The sequence below is a fragment of the Parasteatoda tepidariorum genome, chromosome 2 (genome assembly GCF_982258835.1).
Source record: "Parasteatoda tepidariorum strain Cologne lab strain chromosome 2, Ptep-v5.0, whole genome shotgun sequence".
NCBI lineage: Eukaryota > Metazoa > Arthropoda > Arachnida > Araneae > Theridiidae > Parasteatoda > Parasteatoda tepidariorum.
The window spans coordinates 86,446,465-86,465,974 of record NC_141756.1 but is presented as its reverse complement, the minus strand read 5'-3'; the positions used below and the strand labels follow the sequence as shown (position 1 = coordinate 86,465,974).

Below are 19,510 nucleotides of genomic sequence, written 5' to 3'. Positions count from 1 at the left end.
CTTTTAATATGAAAAGAAAGAAAAGAGAAGCAATGTGAGTAGTTTCTTGGTTTAAATTTGCAATACATTGTCTGGAAATTTATATGATAGAAATTGGCAGTTTATACGACGAGCTTTTAGCACAGGATCTACAGCTTGACTTCAATGAAGTTTTTAACATGTTTTTTGTCTTTTGATTTGTTTTATGGTGTTCTTTCTTTGTTTGTGTTAAGCATGCTTGTTACACACTAATCTGCAAGTAGTTATCATCATGTAGTTAATGCACCTGCATAGTTACAGCAGAAATGAGAAAATTAAGAAATTTAAAAAGTTGCTAATACTATTTTAAAAAATATTTAGTTTCTGACATAAAAAATTAAGACATCTTTTTTAAAAAAATCTATCAATATAAAAACTAATCTGATAATAAAGTAATAAATGAATAATTCCAAAATTAACTGAACCACTTACACTTTTATAGTACAATGAAGAAGTAAAATCATGGATATTAAAAGCAAATTATGATGAAAATCTGCTGCATATTCATGATTTTACAATTTCTACAATCAAAGAATTCAAATTTTCCGAGACAAAAGTAGTGAAAAGTTTTGTTTATAACATATTGAAGGCCAATAGAATCTTTAAAAAAATAAGTTGTTTTTTTTAAACTTTTTGTTGTTTAGAACAAAAATAACTTTGATAAAAAAAATAAGGGAATTAATTATAAAAAATTATATAAATAATAACAATATAGCTTGTTTATTGTTCGACGCATTGCCCTCTCATAAATTAATATCACTGTTTTAATACTGCCTAATAATATATAATTTACAAAGTATTAAAGCAGAAGGGAACTTAAGGTAAAAAAGGGGATCTCGTGATAGACTTATGATATTGTAGGCCAATGTACACTACAAAAAGGAAAAGACAATTATTTTCTCAATAAATTTCAAAGCCTAATGGAATATACCAGCATGTAACAGCCTTTGCATAACATGAAAAGGAAACTGTGCATATCTTTGCATATTATGCAGCATATCAAAAAATGGAAATCAAAATGTAATTCAAAGTTGGTTATAAATTAATTAGCAATGAGTTGAACAATAAAGTTTACATTATAAAAATAATTTTTTAATTAAAAATAATGAATTAAAACTATTAAATGAGCATCCAATCATTTAAACAGGATAATTTGAAAACTCTAAACATCAACTTCAATTTTATTGCCAAACTATCAGCAATTATTTAAAACATAAAAACAATTATAATTTAAACAACCTTAATTCAAACCTTATAATTAGAATAATTAAAAATCATAATTACTCTTCCAGCCACAGTTGCTGATGTCCTATGATGGAACCAGGTCTGCAAATTCGAATCCAAGCAATGGCTTCAGCTGCAGTAAACCTGTAGTGTTTCATAATGTAGCAAGCAATTAGAGTCCCTGTACGACCGAGACCAGCTTTTAAAACAAGAAAAATACTTAATTAATTAAAAAATTCAAAACACGCATGTCTGAAAACAAATATTTAAACAAATAGTAAAAAGTATTCATAATGTTAAAAAAAAATAAAAAATTTGAAAATGAATTTTAAAGAAAAAGAGTAAATTAAAACAAAGAAAAACTCAAATCTATTCATGCTCAAACTTATTAGTTAAAATATTTGTTAAGAAAAAAATTCAATTTTTACTAAATAAACTTAAAAATATTTTTTTTCACATTTTATTTATTTATTTATTTATTTATTTTTCGTTTTTTTTAAATTTTCAAATACTTTTTTCTGAAATCTGGGTAAACTGTTTTCAATAATGCATTTCAAAAGAAATAATTATTCAAAATTATTCATTATTAGCAAATAAAGCAAAATAATGTGAATAAAGAAGAAATAAAGGCACTAAAATGAAATAGCCCTTTTTTGTGGCTCGTCGCCTTGTTTTGAACGAAGTATACCCAATCTCCATTAGGTTTAATTAGAAAGTTCTTAAATGCAACATTCATATTTCTTCATTAAATAACAGAACAACATAACATAAATACTTCTAACATAAATATTTCATTAAATAAAAGAAAAGAAGAGAGGCAGAATTTAAGTAAAAAATTCATGTTTGTAATAATTTGGAACTATGCCTTCATTTAACTTATCCTAGGTTTACTTGACAGCTTAATTTAGTTATTAATTAATTAGTTATTAATCATAAGTTTGAACAACAGGCTCATTAAAAGATAAAACTTTACATTGATATTTAGCTTAAAGTAAAACATTAAAAACTTATTTAAAGTGTTTATACAGCTTGTTAAATTTTGAGTTACTATAAAAATAAAATAGTATACTTCCATTTACAATTTACATTGAATTAAATGTATTTAGATGCTATTTATGCTACATTTTAGAAGTTTGTATCATCTTTACGCAAATAAAAGTTTTACACATATAATGTAATAAAACAATCATCTGCTTTTATTGAAAATTATAAACAAGAACATGATAATAATAAAAAAAATTTATTTTTTGGAATCATAGAGCTACAAAATTATTAAAACATATAAAGAAATGCAATATTGTTTAAAAAATAAACAAACTTTAAAAAGTTAAATAGACGGCAGCAAAAGAATGTAAAAGAAACTGAATTATACAACAAGTGTAGTAACATTTTATAAATGATTTCCAATTTCCTGATTTCTAATTAATTTTATTTGAAGATCATAAGCAATTTTTCCTTTTTTAAAAAAGAATAATAATAATAAATAAAAAATTTAAAAAAAAAGCTTCTGATATTTGGTGCTTTATTTGTTTTTCCTTCCTTTTTTTAAAAAAAGAATTTTAATTAAAGAATTTGTTTTTTTAATTAAAGAAATGTGTATCTTGATCTGAGAAAATGTAATGTATAAACTAAGCATACAGTAATTTTATTAAACATAGTAACTTTACTAAATATCGTAATTTTACTGGGCACAGTAAATAAATAACAGAACTGGAAATAGTAATTTTATCAAATACTAAACTTTACTAAAAACAGTAATTTTACTACAATTACAATAATTTTACTAAGTACAGTAATTTTACTGGGTACAATAACTTTACTGGAAATAGTAATTTTATCAAATACAGTAACTTTACTAAAAACAGTAATTTTACTAATTACAGCAATTTTACTTGATACAGTCATTTTAATAAAATCAAGATTTAAACATCCCTTATCATTTTATTATCATCTTGCATTTTTTTTTATTAAATAAATGAAAAACTCTTCTTTAGGTTTGAATATAAAGCAAGTTTAAGCACACAAATAGTTTAAGTTATTAGTTTCCGAAACAAATATTTCTGATGCAAGTGTTTAAATACTACAATACTATTTTTTAAAAATAATAATAGTTGTTTAAGATTCAATTTAGTGAAATTATCAGCAATAGCTTTTAGAATAGTATTTTCTCATAAAAAGCTACTAAAAATTTATTCTGCACAATTATCACAGGAAGCGGGCTTGCGACGATCAGAACAAGGGATTGGTTTAAAAGCAAAAATACTGCAATTTTGTGAAAATTCAGATTTTTTATAAAAATATAAGATTTTCAGATTTGATTTAAAAATTAGGAACAAATCCGAAAAATTCTGAACAGTTGGTAGCTATGTTACATACAACTTACCCTTGCAATGCACAGCTATAGCACCTTTAGCTTTTTCTGCTAAATCTAAAAATTCTCTCATGATAGCATCACTTGGTGTACTACCATCAATAAAAAATAAGTCTCTATGGTCAAAACCATTGTCTACAAATCTTTTAGCATCATATATTTTTTTATTGAGCCTGACAATTGTTGAAACATTGTGCTTCCGAAAATAGGGTATGTAAGATTCAGGAGAATGAAATGGGTAACCTGAAAACAAGAACGTACAACTTCAATTGTCAAATAAATAAACAAAAACTTTGTATAGAAAAGTGGATGAAAAGTAATATGCTCATTTAAAAAGGTTAGTTTAGCAAAAGCTGCATTGTAACTTTATTATTTTAACAATACTAATGAAAGAAGAAAAAGTTTTTAAAAATACATTTGATGCATACTCTAACTTTAAAAAAATTAATGCACATTAGTATTTGCATCAGATTTTTAAAAAAATTACAGAAATTACTTTATTTTTCTTTAAATATTCAAAAAATTAATCAAAATTAATAGATTTAATTCTGATTTTTAAAAAGATATGAAATACAATAAATAAAAATACACCCAGTTTATCATTTATAAAAAATATATTTTAACAAGTATTATAAGCACTAGTTATTAGACAATTAGGAAAATAATTTGAAAAATATTTTTTTTTTTAATTTATTGCTGAAATGAAAAAAATACAAAAATTAAAGAAGAATAAAATTTCCTTTCTCTGAATGGATTTCTAATGGTTCCCTTCTTCATTTCCATTAATTATTTTCCGTAACTGTGGGTATAATGTTTATCAACAATTTTAACATTAGTTCAGCTTGTAATACAATAACTTAAAAGAACAGAACTGACAATTAAAGTACAATAATTTATAGATTTTAAAAAATGGTGCATATATATTTCGAAATATACAAAAGAAATTTCAATATTGAATAACATTAAAGTCAGAAAAGTAAGCATTACCATTTTCTATTTTACTTTTAGCATGAGGTCCACAAAAGGCAATGAATTTATTTGGCACTATCCAGCTTAAATCACCAGATTCTACTCTCTAGAACATAAAGGGGTAAAAAAAATTGAGTTCTGACCATATATATCAAAGGTAAACAAAAATTATTACTTGGCACAAAATAAATCATTAAAAACTCTAATTTCAGAATGCTTATCTAGTAAGTCCAAAAGATTTAAACAAGTACTATCTTTGCAGGCTAAATTAAAATATGAATATATATTTATTTGAATCTTTATTCAACATAAAGAAATCAACATCACATTAATCAATATCAAAATTATAAGAGTATGCTAAATACGAGTGTCAATCAATAAGTCCTTAATAAAGAGATTTAAAAAATTATTTAGCATAGATTTTTTTCCAACAGAATCTCCTTTAAGCTTGACACATATTTTCCTTCAAATTTTTCCAGCCACCTAAAAAGTATGATTTTGAAGATCATTAAAAAGATATTTGTTTGAGCTATGAACTTCTCAGTTGACATGAATTGCATTTTTCCAAGCTATTTTTTTAAGTTTGGAAGTCAAAATAGATTGTTGGACACCAAATTTGGTGAGTACAATGGTTGTTGTAATAATTCAAATAATTCTATAATTTTTGCCACAAAAAAATTTGCTGATGAACACTCTAGGAAATTCTCCAATGAGAGCAAACATGACACCCACCTTGTTAAGATTGTCTCTAAATGTAAGATTGTCTCTCATGTTCTCAATCAACTATGACAATGAAACTAAATGACAGATAAAATTGTAAATTATACATTCTAAAAGCAAATTTTTTATTAATTTTTAATTTTCATAATTATATTAATGTTATTGAATGATTCACCTATTTTGCCTTTGTTAACTTACCTCATAATATTCATACTCTTCAACATCAAAATTTTCAAAGTTAAAGAAATTGTTAGCTAAGGCCTGAAAATAACAGAACAAAAAAAAAATAATTAATTATAGATACATATATTTAAAAATAGTTGATTCTGAAAATATTTAACAATAAATTAATTTATTTAAACAATATCAGAAGCTGATTTTTTTTTTCTTGCATGTGAAACACTAGCAAATAAGCAACTTATATTTAAAACTAAATTAAGACAAACAAAATAAGATCTCACGATTTAATTCAAAGTGTGAAGAGTATTGAAATAATTTCAAATTTAAATTATGTTTAACTAGTAACAAAACTGCAAAAAAAATTTATTTGTCAATAAAAAATGTCTGTTAAATGGTTAAAGTATAACAATATGAATGAAGCACAAATAAATATACAGAATTTGTGCTTTAACATATTATTCTCCTTTAATGATTCCTTATAACACAAAATGCATCAGATCCTCTTTTAAATGTCACTTTTAATTTTATTTGATCACTCAATAAACTATACACATAAATTTAATCAGTTAGTTGATATTGAGTTTTAAGAAAAATATCTACTAACAGTTAAAATTATGTTACAAAGGAAACTTAAAAAGTTGTATAATTGGAAACATAAATTTATAGTCCAATATGCAAAATTATTTATAAAATTAAAACATCTATTTAAATTAAAATTACAATAGTAATCTTTCATACTTGAAATTTTTTCATACAACCATAAACATAATAAAATAAAAGTTATAGACATGTTTACATAAGTGAAACTCCAAGCAAACAAAAAAAAACTATATTCTGAAAAGCTTATTTAGTAAAAAATTGATTTAAAATGAACATTTTGAGCACTTTATCTAATAGAACAGAAAACTGAAATCTAAAAAGAATAATTACTTTAAATATTGAAAACATACTATTCACCTTTTTAAGGGCACGTAAACAATCTAAAAGTCCTAAGTGATATGTTGTTGGTCCAATGGAAGCATCCCTGAAGAAAAAAATTAGTATGCACAAGAAATTTTCATAGATTACAGTTATAGTTTTCAGGAACGTATAAGAATTATTATAAAGTAAATGAAGATAAATAAAATTAACTTAGTTGGAAAAAAATTAAAAACTAAACGCAAAAAATAAATTTAAATATTTTGCTTCTCTCTACCTGTAAAAACTCCATACAATACTTTCTTTTTGATTAATGAAAACCAACAGATGCTTCCTGCAAATAATAAATTAATAACAAGAACTAAACTCAGTTTCAACTACAGTAGAGCGCCGATTATCCGAACTGCTCGGGACCGAACGTGGTTCGGATAATGAAAAGTTCGGATAATTGGAAAGTTGTTTAAAATCTAGTTTAAATTATTATTATTTATGCACTAACTTCCCTTCACACTTCACAGGACTGGCAGAGTACTATCTAATATAGCTCTGGTGTGTTTACAAGTTTTTTTTTTTAATTTTTAAATACTTTTTATTTTATTTTTTTATACTTTTTATTTTATTTTTTTAAACTTTTTTTTTTTAATTATTTTTATCATACTTCAGCTTTTAATAAATTTTTTTTATCAATTACTGATTTTAAAATTTTTTTTTTAATTTTCCATTGCAAAAGAAATCTAGCAAAGACTTTTGTTTCAAAGAAGATACTCTTTTTTGAGCAGCCATATCCCTTATTCTTTTTAAATAAATCAACTGAACTGGATCAACATCATTTTGATCCAGTTTTAGCCAATTTTAGCCAATGTTTTAGCCAATTCATTGCAATATTTAATGAATTGCTTTCTTCTATATGAAAAGGTCCACTATCTTGAAATTGATCACCTACTTCTTTCTCTTCCTCTGTGGAGTTCCGATTTTCATTCAAAATGTCAGCATCAATTTCATCATCATTTACAATTTGAAGTTCTGCGTCGTTTTCAGTGTCTCGACACCAGTCTTCTATTTCTTCTGCTGTATTACCTGGCATCTTTTCTTCGGGAAGATCTACTGGTTCAGAAGCTTTTGTTAAGAATTTTATTCCAAGATTTAAGATTCCAAGCACTGTAATCACTAATCATTAACAATAAGTGACAAGTACCCATCCCCCTGTTGTAAAACTTCAGCACATATCTATTCATAAACTCCTTCCTCCTTTCAACCATTGTAGACTGTCAAATTGAAACTCGCATTCTTGATTCAGATAGTTTTCAGTGAAAGAGGGCTAAAGGGGTATGTAGGTTTAACTGTATAACAATACATGTATGTATTGGCTACTATAAGAGAACTGCTAATAAAGGCTGTAAATTAAATATAGTCTTCAGATGTAGTGGATGGATATTATTAATTCTTCTAAATTTAGAAAAATTGTCGATAAGTTAAAAATTATTCTAAACTTTAAATAGAAAAAAAGAAGCAAATTCGGACATGGTTCGGATAATTGGACGTTCGGATAATAAGGGTTCGGATAATCGGCGCTCTACTGTAGATGTAAATGATAAAATCTTATTACAAAATTAATGATGAAAGATAGTTTCCTCTTGATGTTTAAGCATACATACAAAGGAATAATTTTGGAACAGGTTTCAAACACAAAGTTTTATTTACTTCTAAATAATGATATGCAAGAACCAATGGAGAATGAATTTTTTTTCATTTACTTCAAGTTAAACAATAGGGCAATTTTATTTTGCGTCTCCGTGATATCAGTTGGTGCGAATAAACATCAAAGGGAATTATTACCTAAATTACGAATGCTATAATTTAAGAGAGAAAAAAAAATTTACTAAATATATATATATATATATATATATATAGAAATAAACTCAAATTTTAAATTCTCTTAATGAAAACATTAAAATCAAGGAAGCATTTAGAGCAATTCTTTACCTTTAGGGGAAAATATTCAAAGGCAACTTTAAATTGTTATACATATGTTTTCATACAGATGAAACAGTTTAAAACTAAACTGGATGTGCTGTTTAAAAATATAACAATATTCAACGAAATTTGATTCAAAATATTTTTATAAATATCAATTCACCAAAAAAATATTTTATACATTTAATGAATTATTTATTATTTGTTTAAATTTATTTTTACCTGAAGGATAAAAAAGGTGGGCTTCCTCCAAAAATGAGAGGTCGATAAGCTTCTTCAGGAGTTTTTCCATGTTGAATGATCTAATTAGATAAAGAAAACACGCATTAAAAGAAGCAAATACACATTTAATTTTAGTTTTCATGCTATATAATTTAAAATTACAGGTGCAGCTTCTAAGAAATAGTAGCTGTTTTAGTTGTGATCTTATCCTAAAAACGAAAAAAGATGTCCATGAAAATGAATCATCTAAGAAAATAAGACATTAATGCCTTTTTTTATCTAAATAAAATATTAAGACCACTATAAATACTTCAAACTTTCTGTTTACCTTAAAGAAATTTGATTTATCTGCAGAACTTACGTTTTACACTTTTCAAAAAAATAGCAGACGATCAACATTGAAAGTATGTAACTACAGTTACAGTTTTTATAACGATCAGAAAAAAATAATATCGGCTCGCATTAAAGCACATGAGAGGAAGTTTTTTACTGGAGCAATTCAGTGCTTTTGCGGCAAAATTAGATGCTCATGCTCGAATTTACGGAGCATTCTCACAAAATGCAATTACCACATCTCCGATCACCGTCGAGAAAACAGGGGAACTTGATTGGTGAATTTTCGCGAGAAAATATATTTCTCCAATCAGGATCTCATATTTCCTAGACGGCAACCGCTTTCGGCTCCTGCAGTTGAAATTTTTTTTTAATAAAAAAACTTTGATCTAGCTCAAAAAATCTGATTGATCCTATCTATGATTTAGAAAATTAAAACTCGACGCATGCAATGCGAAAGATCATTAATAAGTCCATGTAACTTATGGAAGTGAATCGATTTTTTTCAATTTGGAATCTTATGTGTTTTATCTACAATGAACAATATTTTGATTCGATAAGTAGTAGCATTAGTACTTAATATACATCGTACTAGAACTGAGCAGTGGGCTATTGGCGATAGTCAGGGAAACATCCTTGAAAATGATTCGAAGACATGTCATCATAATTTGATATCGTAATTTTTATCCTTTGCAGAGGAGGTGGCTTCCCCGCTTCGGTTGTCTGAAGATCTGTACGTGAAATCGAACAGTATACGACAGATTTGTTTAACGAAGACTGATAACGCACAATCTCGATCCCTACGAGGCTGATCAAAGTGGTCACCCCAAGTAGCAACTGATATTAGATAATGTCAGAAAACTAGTAAAACCTAACGTTATCTTGCACAACTTCTAATATTAGAAAGATACAAGAGGTCGCTGTTTGCTCTGCCTGATATAATATTAGATTCTATGCAAACTAATATTATCTAGCGTTCGCCATAAAATTATTTTGCATTAGTTTTTATGCTATATAATATTAGAATATATAGTTTCTGATATTATCTTGCGTTGCTTTTTACTTCTTGGAATTAATGGTACAGAAAAAAATCCCAGATCTGCTACTCTCTTCTCGTTACCCAGTGGGTAGCTGTGGCGAAGCCACGGTGGAGGAGCAGCGTCGCCCACGTCAGAATGCACAATTTATAATGATTATTTTACTGTAGAAAAAAAGTTATAAATTTAAAGTTATATATCTAAGCAAAGAGATGAGGAAATCATTCAATCATTCTTAGGTTCATACTCTGATGCTATTACTACGCCATCGATCGAAAAAATTCAACTTGTTTGATGGAGTTAATAAGCAGAAAAATAATGATACGCATTTGCAATATTTTTCATCCCTTTGGAAGAATGTGTAATCAGCTTGTTTTTAAATAAGTAAGCTAGTATTTTCATAATAGCACTTTTTTTCCTTCATAAAACGATATCATACCTTGACGTCCCCTCCGCAGAGGATCAAAATTGTGATGGCATGTCTTCGGATCATCCTCCGGGATATTTCCCAGACCGTCGCCAATAGCCCATTGCGCAGCTCTAGTGCGACGTAAATTAACAACAACAACATACCTTGACAAATTTTTATTGCAGGAGGAAAAAGGACAAATAATATAAAAACCAGTTTGATAGCTGAAACTTGAGATTGTTATTTCTAACGGCATTGATATGGGATCCTTGCCGTAAGAAGAATTGTTTGCTGATAACATTATTTCTAGTAAATTATAAAAGGCAAAAAAGAAAGAAAATAGATGCTGTAGTCTGCTTCCTAGATTGTAACCTTAACTTGGGAAGTCATATTGTACGGTTACCATGGGCATTGTTGGCCGGGAAACGATGAGTATTATGTCCCCTTCAGTAATTAGAAATCGTTAAAAGCCCACACATCTCCTTTGCAGAGGATCAAAATTGTGATGGTATGTCTTCGGAACATCCTCAGCTCAGGGATGTTTCCCAGATCGCCGGCAATAGCCCATTGTGAAGCTCTAGTGCGACGTAAATAAACTACAACCTAAAAGCCCACACAATATATTTTAAACAAATAAAGACAACTTTTATGAATCATCATCGACTTAAATTCGTCAAAGTTAAAAACAGGAAAGAAATAAAATAATGTATTTTTTTGTAAATATTTAGTCACCATAATTTTCTTCTTATTTGTACAATTTAGAGAAAATGACTGTGAATTCCATATCGTTCCCCTCAAAAATCGGAGCCCTGTGACGCCCACAACGATTGCTGCTTAAGTTCAACAACAAAATTAGCGGATAATGCATCTGCGGTAGTCATTCTTGAATCCTTAAAGTGCTTAAATACATTATACTCTTTTTAGATTTACATATGAAAGAAGCGTGAAAAAGTAAATAAATGAAAGTAAATTATTTTAAGTAGTTGTTCAAAGCTTATATAAGTCCAAATTTCATGTTTTTTAATCAATTTTTACTCTCCTTATAAACAAAATTAGCAAACCACAAACTCAATCCCATATATGCTTAAAGTAATTCTTATTTAATTTTTTAATACTGATTTCAAGGAATATTTCTTAGAAAGAAGAAACTGTGTTTCCAAAACATAAAGCGTTTCATACTCCTCCTCCCCTTGTCAGCAATAACTAGAAAATAAAACCTCTTTCATTTAGTGTTTACGCAATATTTTAATGGCCCATTCCGACCGTTTCTACTTTGTAACTTATGCAACAAAAAAATACATATATTTAATTATTAATTTATTATTCTTTTAATTCTTAGATATTTAGAAATCTTCAGTTAGTCTTCAACAAGACACGGACTTTTGACTTTATAGTCATTCTTGATCTTAGCTTCGAGACTATTCTGACCTGAAGTTACAAGTAGCACACCATACGTTATCATGCTATGTAACACGTAACTACAAACAAAATATCCTACTACAATATAGCAAATGCATCACAGCAAAGGCAGACAGGATTTCTCACCATATAAGAACCAGCAAGAAAAGCTGCATTTACACGCTTCTCGCCGTTTGTGGAAGAGTAATGAACAATTTTCTTCTTGGCCAAGGTTCTCGACTGCAAAAGAGGAAATTTCATTAATAAAACAATGCAAGTCCTAGCACTAAATAATTTATTAAAAGAGGGAAAAAATACAGTCATGAATCGAAATAGTAAGTTTTTAATCATCAAATAATAGTTCGACCAATAAACTAAGATCATCTAGATCTAAGATCATTCAGAAGAAATAAATAAAGGAAAATGAAACAAAACTAAGTTCATAACACTTTTTTTTCATGAGCAACTCCGTGAACAAAAGTCCTTAAATGTTTATTCGAATAATACGTTATCCTTTTAGCTACAATTATAAAAATCATTTTAGAAGAAAAAATTGGGGGGAGAGTAATAAAATTCTTTTTCGAAGTATGATAATACTCTGTCTCACCCAACCTGTTTGTTACTATAAAGCAGTGTTTCCCAAAGTATGGTACGCGTATCCCCAGGGGTACGGGAACAGTTTAGAGGGGGTACGCGTTCTTATGCGAAATATCTTGCAACAAACGAAAATTTCTAACGAAAAAATTTCTAAAACAAAGCTAACCATGAAAATTTACGATTACGTATTTTTCTATTGGCTATTTTTTGCAGAGTTAACAGTTAATATTTAATGGTGTCAATAGCCATTTGTGATTTTTAACTTTTGCGCAATTTTTTTTTTATAGTAAAAAGTACATTCATTTTTTTATCAGTGGTACGCAGCGTTAGGAAAAATTTAGAAGGGGTACACAAAAGTCATAAGTTTGGGAAACACTGCTATAAAGTAATAACAAGAAAATACTTTTTTCCCACTGAAATATTTTTTTCTTGCAACAAATTTATGATCTTCCGACATTGAAAAACTTACAGGGGTTTAAAAATCAAAGAGCATAATGAACAAATTATATAAGTAGATCAGATTTAAGAACAGAAATCACTACTTTCCTCTGCATTGCTACAGACTACGTGTGCTTATCGTTCATAGTTAAGAAGTTAAATCAAGAGATTTTTAAGTAGCAGTAGCAGGATTCGTTGATTTAAATCAGCTTGATTTAAATCACGATTTAAATCATGATTAAAATCAAATGAATTTTTTAAAAAAATCCTGATTAAAATCAAATGAATTTTTTAAAAAAATCATTGATTTAAATCAACTAATTTATATATATATATATTATATTGATTTCAAAAGTTAAAAAACAGTGCTTTAAATATTGATAATTTTATTATTTTCTTTTCTTAGTCTTAAAATTTATTTTAAATAAATTGCTGCATTAATTAATTTTAGTTAACGAAATTACTTTCTTTCTTGGTGTGTGTTAAACACATTTGAAATTACATGTTTAAAAATCTTTTGATTCTTAACATTGAAAGTACAGATTAAAGTAAATATTAAATGCTGTCTTAATATAGACTTGCATAGCTGTAGAAAGTAAATAAACGTGATTTTTTTTCAAAAAGAAAAAAAAAGCAAATGTTAATTAAAATTCTACCTTTTGATTAAAAAAGCATGGAATTCAAATCTACATTATAGTTTATTGATGGAAATTTCTATGTTTCTAAAGCTCGAGGTAATATTAAAAAGAAATTACCTTAATATGCCAAAAATAGAAAGAAAAAAAAAGAAGCTGAGTTCAGATATTTTTTCCTGATATAGTGTCATTCTTCCCTTACAAAGTCTATTTGAAGCAGTAGGGTTTATTAACTGGTATTTTTTTTTTCTTCTTATAATATGTTTACGGTATCTTTGAAATTATCAGATTTTCTTTTGTGAAAAAAATTCCAATGAGTACATAGATTTTTTTTTAAATGATTTTTAGCTTAACTTATGTATTTTGATATAGGATTAAAAATGAATATTTTAACATAAAAATTTATAGATTGAATATTTATTTTTTGATGAATGACAACATTTATAAACATAATCTGTTGCATTTATTTTGCCATTTTATAAATCATGAGGGGAAAAAAAAAGAGATCACAATTTTAAATTAAAATTATGGTGTGCTAATTGAAACTTTGTGTTACTAGTTAAAGAAGTATTCTTTAAATTATCTATTTTATCTTGTCTTTTAATTTCAATCATGCCCTTGTATCAAAATGGTCGCTATGCATTATAATGAAAAATTATTTTAGTAAGTTAGAGCTTCTAAAATATTGTTATAATATAGTTTTAATATTAATTTAATTTTGATAAAACATTTATAAGGTTTTTTTAATCATAAATTAAAGCTCTTATAGTGTTTTTGAATAGAAATCAAAAAAAATCTGATTTCAATCAAAAAAATCCGATTTAAATCAAAATAATCCGATTTTTTTGATTTTTTTTAGGAAAATCAAAAAAATCACGAACCCTGAGCAGTAGTACTCTATAAGAGCTGAAGAATGAGCTACTAGCGAAGGTCTGGGAAACATCCTTGAGGATGATACGAAGACATCCCATCACAATTTTGATCCTCTGCAGAGAAAATGACACCTCCCGCATCCGGCGTAGTAGCCCGACGACCTGAGAGCGAAGTCGAGCTCTTTATGGTCGTTCAATCTAACGAGGACTGATACCGTGCACCATCGTTCCTTTCGCAGTCTGATCAAAGCGGTCTCCCACCCACTCACTGTCAGCTGCCAGCGATGCTTGATTTCGATGATCTTCCGAGAACTGTATCGTAACGGTCAGTCCATAGTGGGACAACCAGAGATTTTAAAAATTATAAAATTCATTTATCCAAAGATAATTCATGCAAAAAAATTTATCTTAGCAACAAATATGTATTACTCTTTATTATAGTATTAAATAATAGTCGAAAAAGTCTTAAATTGCATGATATACAATTTTTTGCATCATGTATGTAATTAATTTTACATGGCAAAATGCAAAATTTAAGCAAAAGTTCCAAAATTTAATTTTAAAGAAGTCGTATAGTTAAAATTTGATTTCTCAGGAACTATTCGATCCATTTCGCTCAAACCATTAAGAATGAGTCCTAGAACGTGAAATTCGATCAATAGATCAAAAGTTATTCAGGGTGGTCCATTTTTTTTCTTCTTCTTTTTAACGCACATAACAGTGCGCAAAAAAATAAATGAACCACCCTAAATAACTTTTGATGTAACAACCAGATCTTCACGTTCTAGGATTAAATCTTTAAAGTTTTAAGGGGATGGCCTCAAATATGCTAATCAATTAGAGCAGACGATATTTTAAGCTACAAAATCTTGAAAAAGTCGTATATTTAAAATTCGATTTCACAGGAACTATTCGACTTATTTCGCTCACATTTTGTATCTTATCTTTAAAAATTACATTCATTAAAATTATGTAAAAAATTTTATACCTTACGATTCAAACTTATTTCGACTGTTATTAAATAAAATAATGAAAAACAAAAAAATATGTACTAAAAGGTATGGTATATTTTGCATGGAACTATCTTCAGATAAACGAATTTCATAATTGTGTACAAAAATTCTTTAATTTGCTTAAAAAGTTCTCGAGATATGGCGATATAAGCAAAAAGTAAAATTGAAAGATAAAATTTCTCTCAAAATCTCTTTTCCGCTTCATTTATAAATGGATCAATACATTAGCTAAAAATTTTGGTTCAGTTACTGCTTTTTTTCTTTTTCGAAACTATGGAAAGAAGGCTTTGGAAACTATTTATAGAAGCATTTTCTATATTACTCTGTTTTCCTAAAACAATTCGGAATTATTTTTTTCTGCTTAGCAAAGGAAGGCGAATACTTTTCCTTAATAAAAAAAATAATATAAAACCGTGATATAAGCAACTACACGCACGATCGCCGGAAGAAAGATATTATAGTTATTTCAGCACGTGCAGCGAAGAGTTGAGATGTTATTCAAGTTTTTCTTTTCAATCACGTTTGACGTTGTAATGTAGACGAATTTAATCGTTTGACGTTTATGTAGCCTAAAAAAATTACATTGCTTTTACTTTTTCGACTAGCGTTGAGTATATATTACAGTATTCGTAAATTATTTTACTTTAAGTTTTATTTTAAAAAAGATAGGATGAGTCTGATTTCTTTGTCCACAGGTTAATATTAATTAGTGCAAAAGTACAGGTCTCGTTGCAGGTCAAAGAAAAAAAATTAGCACAAAAAACAGGGCATTTTTTGTACAGTCTAGATATACAAGGCAACTATTAAAAAAAAAAGTAAATGACGAATTAAAGAAAAAGATAATTTTACTCCATTTAAGTATAATTGAGGCAAATTTTATCGTAAAAGAATAATGGAATATACTACATATTATCAAATTAAGAATGACTTTTTTTAGTCAGAAAGTTATAACGTTAGTTAATTTTAACTTGGAGCAGTAGACAACAAGAATTTTTATAGTATTAGATAAAAAATTGTTATAGTATCGTTGCATTAAAAAATAACCTATAATATATTTAATATTATAAAATTGTTGATTGAGTTTCTTTTTTATTTACTTTAAAAATAAGCATTTCTATTGGTGGGTTGTACTAAACACACAAAGTCTGGAGCACCAGGAAAAAAAGCTAGACATCAGAGGACGAAATATTTTTTATCAGGAAAATTAGGAATGTCAAGACAACTACTAATAATTAATAGCACAGGTCTGAGGGTACAATCATAAAGCAATATGTTGCGTAGTTATTTAACCCCCCATTGCCCCGCTCAAAAAACAATTTTTAGTCTTATCTATTCTAAAAAAATTCTCTCTCTCTCTGTGTTGGCTCAATATATGTACGCACATACTTTTTTATAGATCCTACATTGATAAGGTATATAATGTCAAAGTAGGTTTTAATTTACTCTTCGATTTTATTATAAAAGCTTGTCAAATACCAGATGATTGCGTTGGAGCATAGCTTCCAACATCACCCAAAATATCGTAACGTAAAAAGCAAAACGATGTAAACTTTATCATCCGGAAAGCGATGTTTTCATTACCAAATTAGCTTCAAGTGATTTTAAAAAGCGTTCTCTTTTTCTTTTGTCATTAATTTTTTTTTTCTTTTATCATGGCAAAAAAATTTTCATTAGTTTCGACCTCCAGAGATTTAAAAAAAATTTTAAAAAAATTTTTTTTGACCATAATTTTTTTGTGTATTTTTATTTTATCAACACCTATATTTAAACCAAATATCATCAAAATTTGTCATCATCAATTTGGTTTGAGGTTAATCGATAAAGTATGAAAATTCTCTTATTAATTTTCATACTAGAGTATGTTTATATGAACAAAATTTAGAACAACGAAGAGTTTAAATCATTAAAATATAAAAAATTCTTTTACATACATGTAAGAGCTTCTTTTTGGATCTTACTTCACTTTTGCAGCAAATCTTTTACTTTCAGACGATAATTCGTGGAATTTTATTGAGAAAATCTGGCTTCAATTAGGAAAGGAATTTACATTGGATTGCATTTAGATGAACATAATTTCTAAGCGAACAGACATCAATGTTACTCCTAAGATTTCCTAATCTGCGATGTACAGAACAGCAGCTTCAACAATTCTGCACGATTTGTAGAACAATCCTTTGCAACATTCAATGCACAAACGATAACGGGATCTTGATAATATCTTTTAATGCATTTACCAGTGACTTAACACGAAACTGAAATGGAAACCCATTAATTTCCTCGCTTAATACATTTTAGAAGGATGTTCAGGACAATGAATGTTGAAAATTCAAATGCATTAATCTTGAATTCCGTTCATCAAACTACTAGTATGTTTTCGGAAATGAAGCAAATGTTCTTGAAGTTCGGAAATTCTTGTCGAAAAAAGTATGTTTATTCAGAAAAAGCACGTTTTGATGTCTGATTTCGTAACTTACAATATCGTCTGCACAAATTAATTATCAAATTTTAAGTCAACATCTCGAGGCATTAAGTTTCAAGTCCTTGTACATAAAAATCCGATCATTAGATCAAAAGTTATTTCAAGGTAATTTTCTTTTCCTCCATTATTCAATCTTCTTAAGCGTGATTGCAGCCTCAGGATACAAACCCAAAGGTCTCAGATACGTTCCCAGAGCTCTTTGCATTGCTGATAACGTACGAGTATCTCTTTCAACGAACGACCATCTTTTGGTCAGGTGACATTATTTATTAAGAGAAAAAATTTACGAAAAGACTTGAAAGAAATTAGAATAAGAAAGAAATTTTATATGAAAATATGTACATATACATATTCAAATATGTAGTCTATATTATCTATAAATGCGGAAAATGGAATTTTAAGGGGGGGGGGGAGTACTTAAGTCAGTAATTTTAAGTAAATTCTAATCAAAAAGGGCAGTTAATATAAAATGATTTTTACGCTTTATACTGTTTCCAATATATAGTTGTAAATAATTGAATGAATATTGAATATGCACAAAAGGATTAAATTCACACGGATAGCATGATCTATAATCAATAGATTATATTTTATTTCTCAATTTTAAACAGTGTGATTTTATTTTGAATTAGAAAAACAAATGTTCCAAAACGCTGCTCACAAATGTTGTCACGCTTGAAGGAGAGGAAGGAGGTTTATGAATTATATGACAGCTAGTGACAAGGCTGAGGGAATGGTAACAAACACGGTGACATCACACATTTAAAATCAGCTGATTAAATATTTTTTTTCCATCAAAATCACACTAAATCCCTCCATGCACATCAAATCATTATTACTGCAATTGCTACTAATACCATTAAAACTAGAAGTTAAAGTTTAAAAATAAAATTTAAAATTTGATCTATAACATAACAGGCTTTGCTTCTAAATTTATAAATTTATGTAACCTATCGTGACGTGCTACAATGGGATATTTAGGTGTGTTGAAATGTGATAACTTCGTGACAATAATATTGAATAAAAAAATGCAACATCATTTATAGACGCTTAAAGAACCTTTTCGGAAACAAAATTATAGCACACTGAAAAAATTCAGAAGATTTATTTTAAGTGTAAATAAATCAAATTTTAGTAAAAAATCATGTATTCTCTTTTAAGTATAAAGTTAAATATGAAATGATGATAAATAATTTTTACAAAGGAATTAATTTCTTCTGGGTAAAAGTTTGAATAAAAAGAATATATTCAGAGAAAGATAATCTAGAAATAATATGAAGCTTACCTTTAAATGTGATTTACTGAATGCATTACTCCCAAGCGGCCAGATAGATAAAATTAATTATTACTAACTATAATATTTACCACTCGGTTCAGTAACGAGAGTTCTTTTAGTAAATTGCATGTTCGCTTTGTTTATTTTGTTAAGAATGTCTACGATTAAGAAACGCGTATAATATGAAATAGTGAAAGCGAATATTTAAGTTTTAACCATTTAGTATGGTAACAGACTTTATCACTTTTTAACAAAATTATTTGTTTGCTAGATTATTTTTTACCGATTTGAAATTTAAATTTGCATCAACGAAAAATTTTAAGGGGAGCGTTTTAAAAATTGCAAAATTATATCTTTCTCGCATTTTTAATAAGTCTTTAAATCACTTCTATGTTAAAAACAATTGTTTGCCGCCAGTTTGTTAAAA

The 19,510-nt window shown here is 27.6% G+C and overlaps 1 protein-coding gene across 2 annotated transcripts in view; it reads right to left on the bottom strand.

Annotated features, from left to right (window-relative positions):
• The window catches only part of LOC107453736 (dual specificity protein phosphatase CDC14AB), a 135,830-nt gene that overhangs the window by 11,853 nt on the left and 104,467 nt on the right, over positions 1–19,510 (bottom strand). For both annotated transcript variants that reach the window (XM_087157670.1, XM_087157669.1), the window contains exons 4-10: positions 11,921–12,013; positions 8,597–8,676; positions 6,440–6,506; positions 5,501–5,563; positions 4,601–4,688; positions 3,626–3,856; positions 1,303–1,441 (exon numbers count right to left, since the gene is read on the bottom strand). In XM_087157670.1, the coding sequence (XP_087013796.1) occupies positions 1,303–1,441; positions 3,626–3,856; positions 4,601–4,688; positions 5,501–5,563; positions 6,440–6,506; positions 8,597–8,676; positions 11,921–12,013 (761 nt within the window). The remainder of the gene's footprint in view (positions 1–1,302; positions 1,442–3,625; positions 3,857–4,600; positions 4,689–5,500; positions 5,564–6,439; positions 6,507–8,596; positions 8,677–11,920; positions 12,014–19,510) is intronic.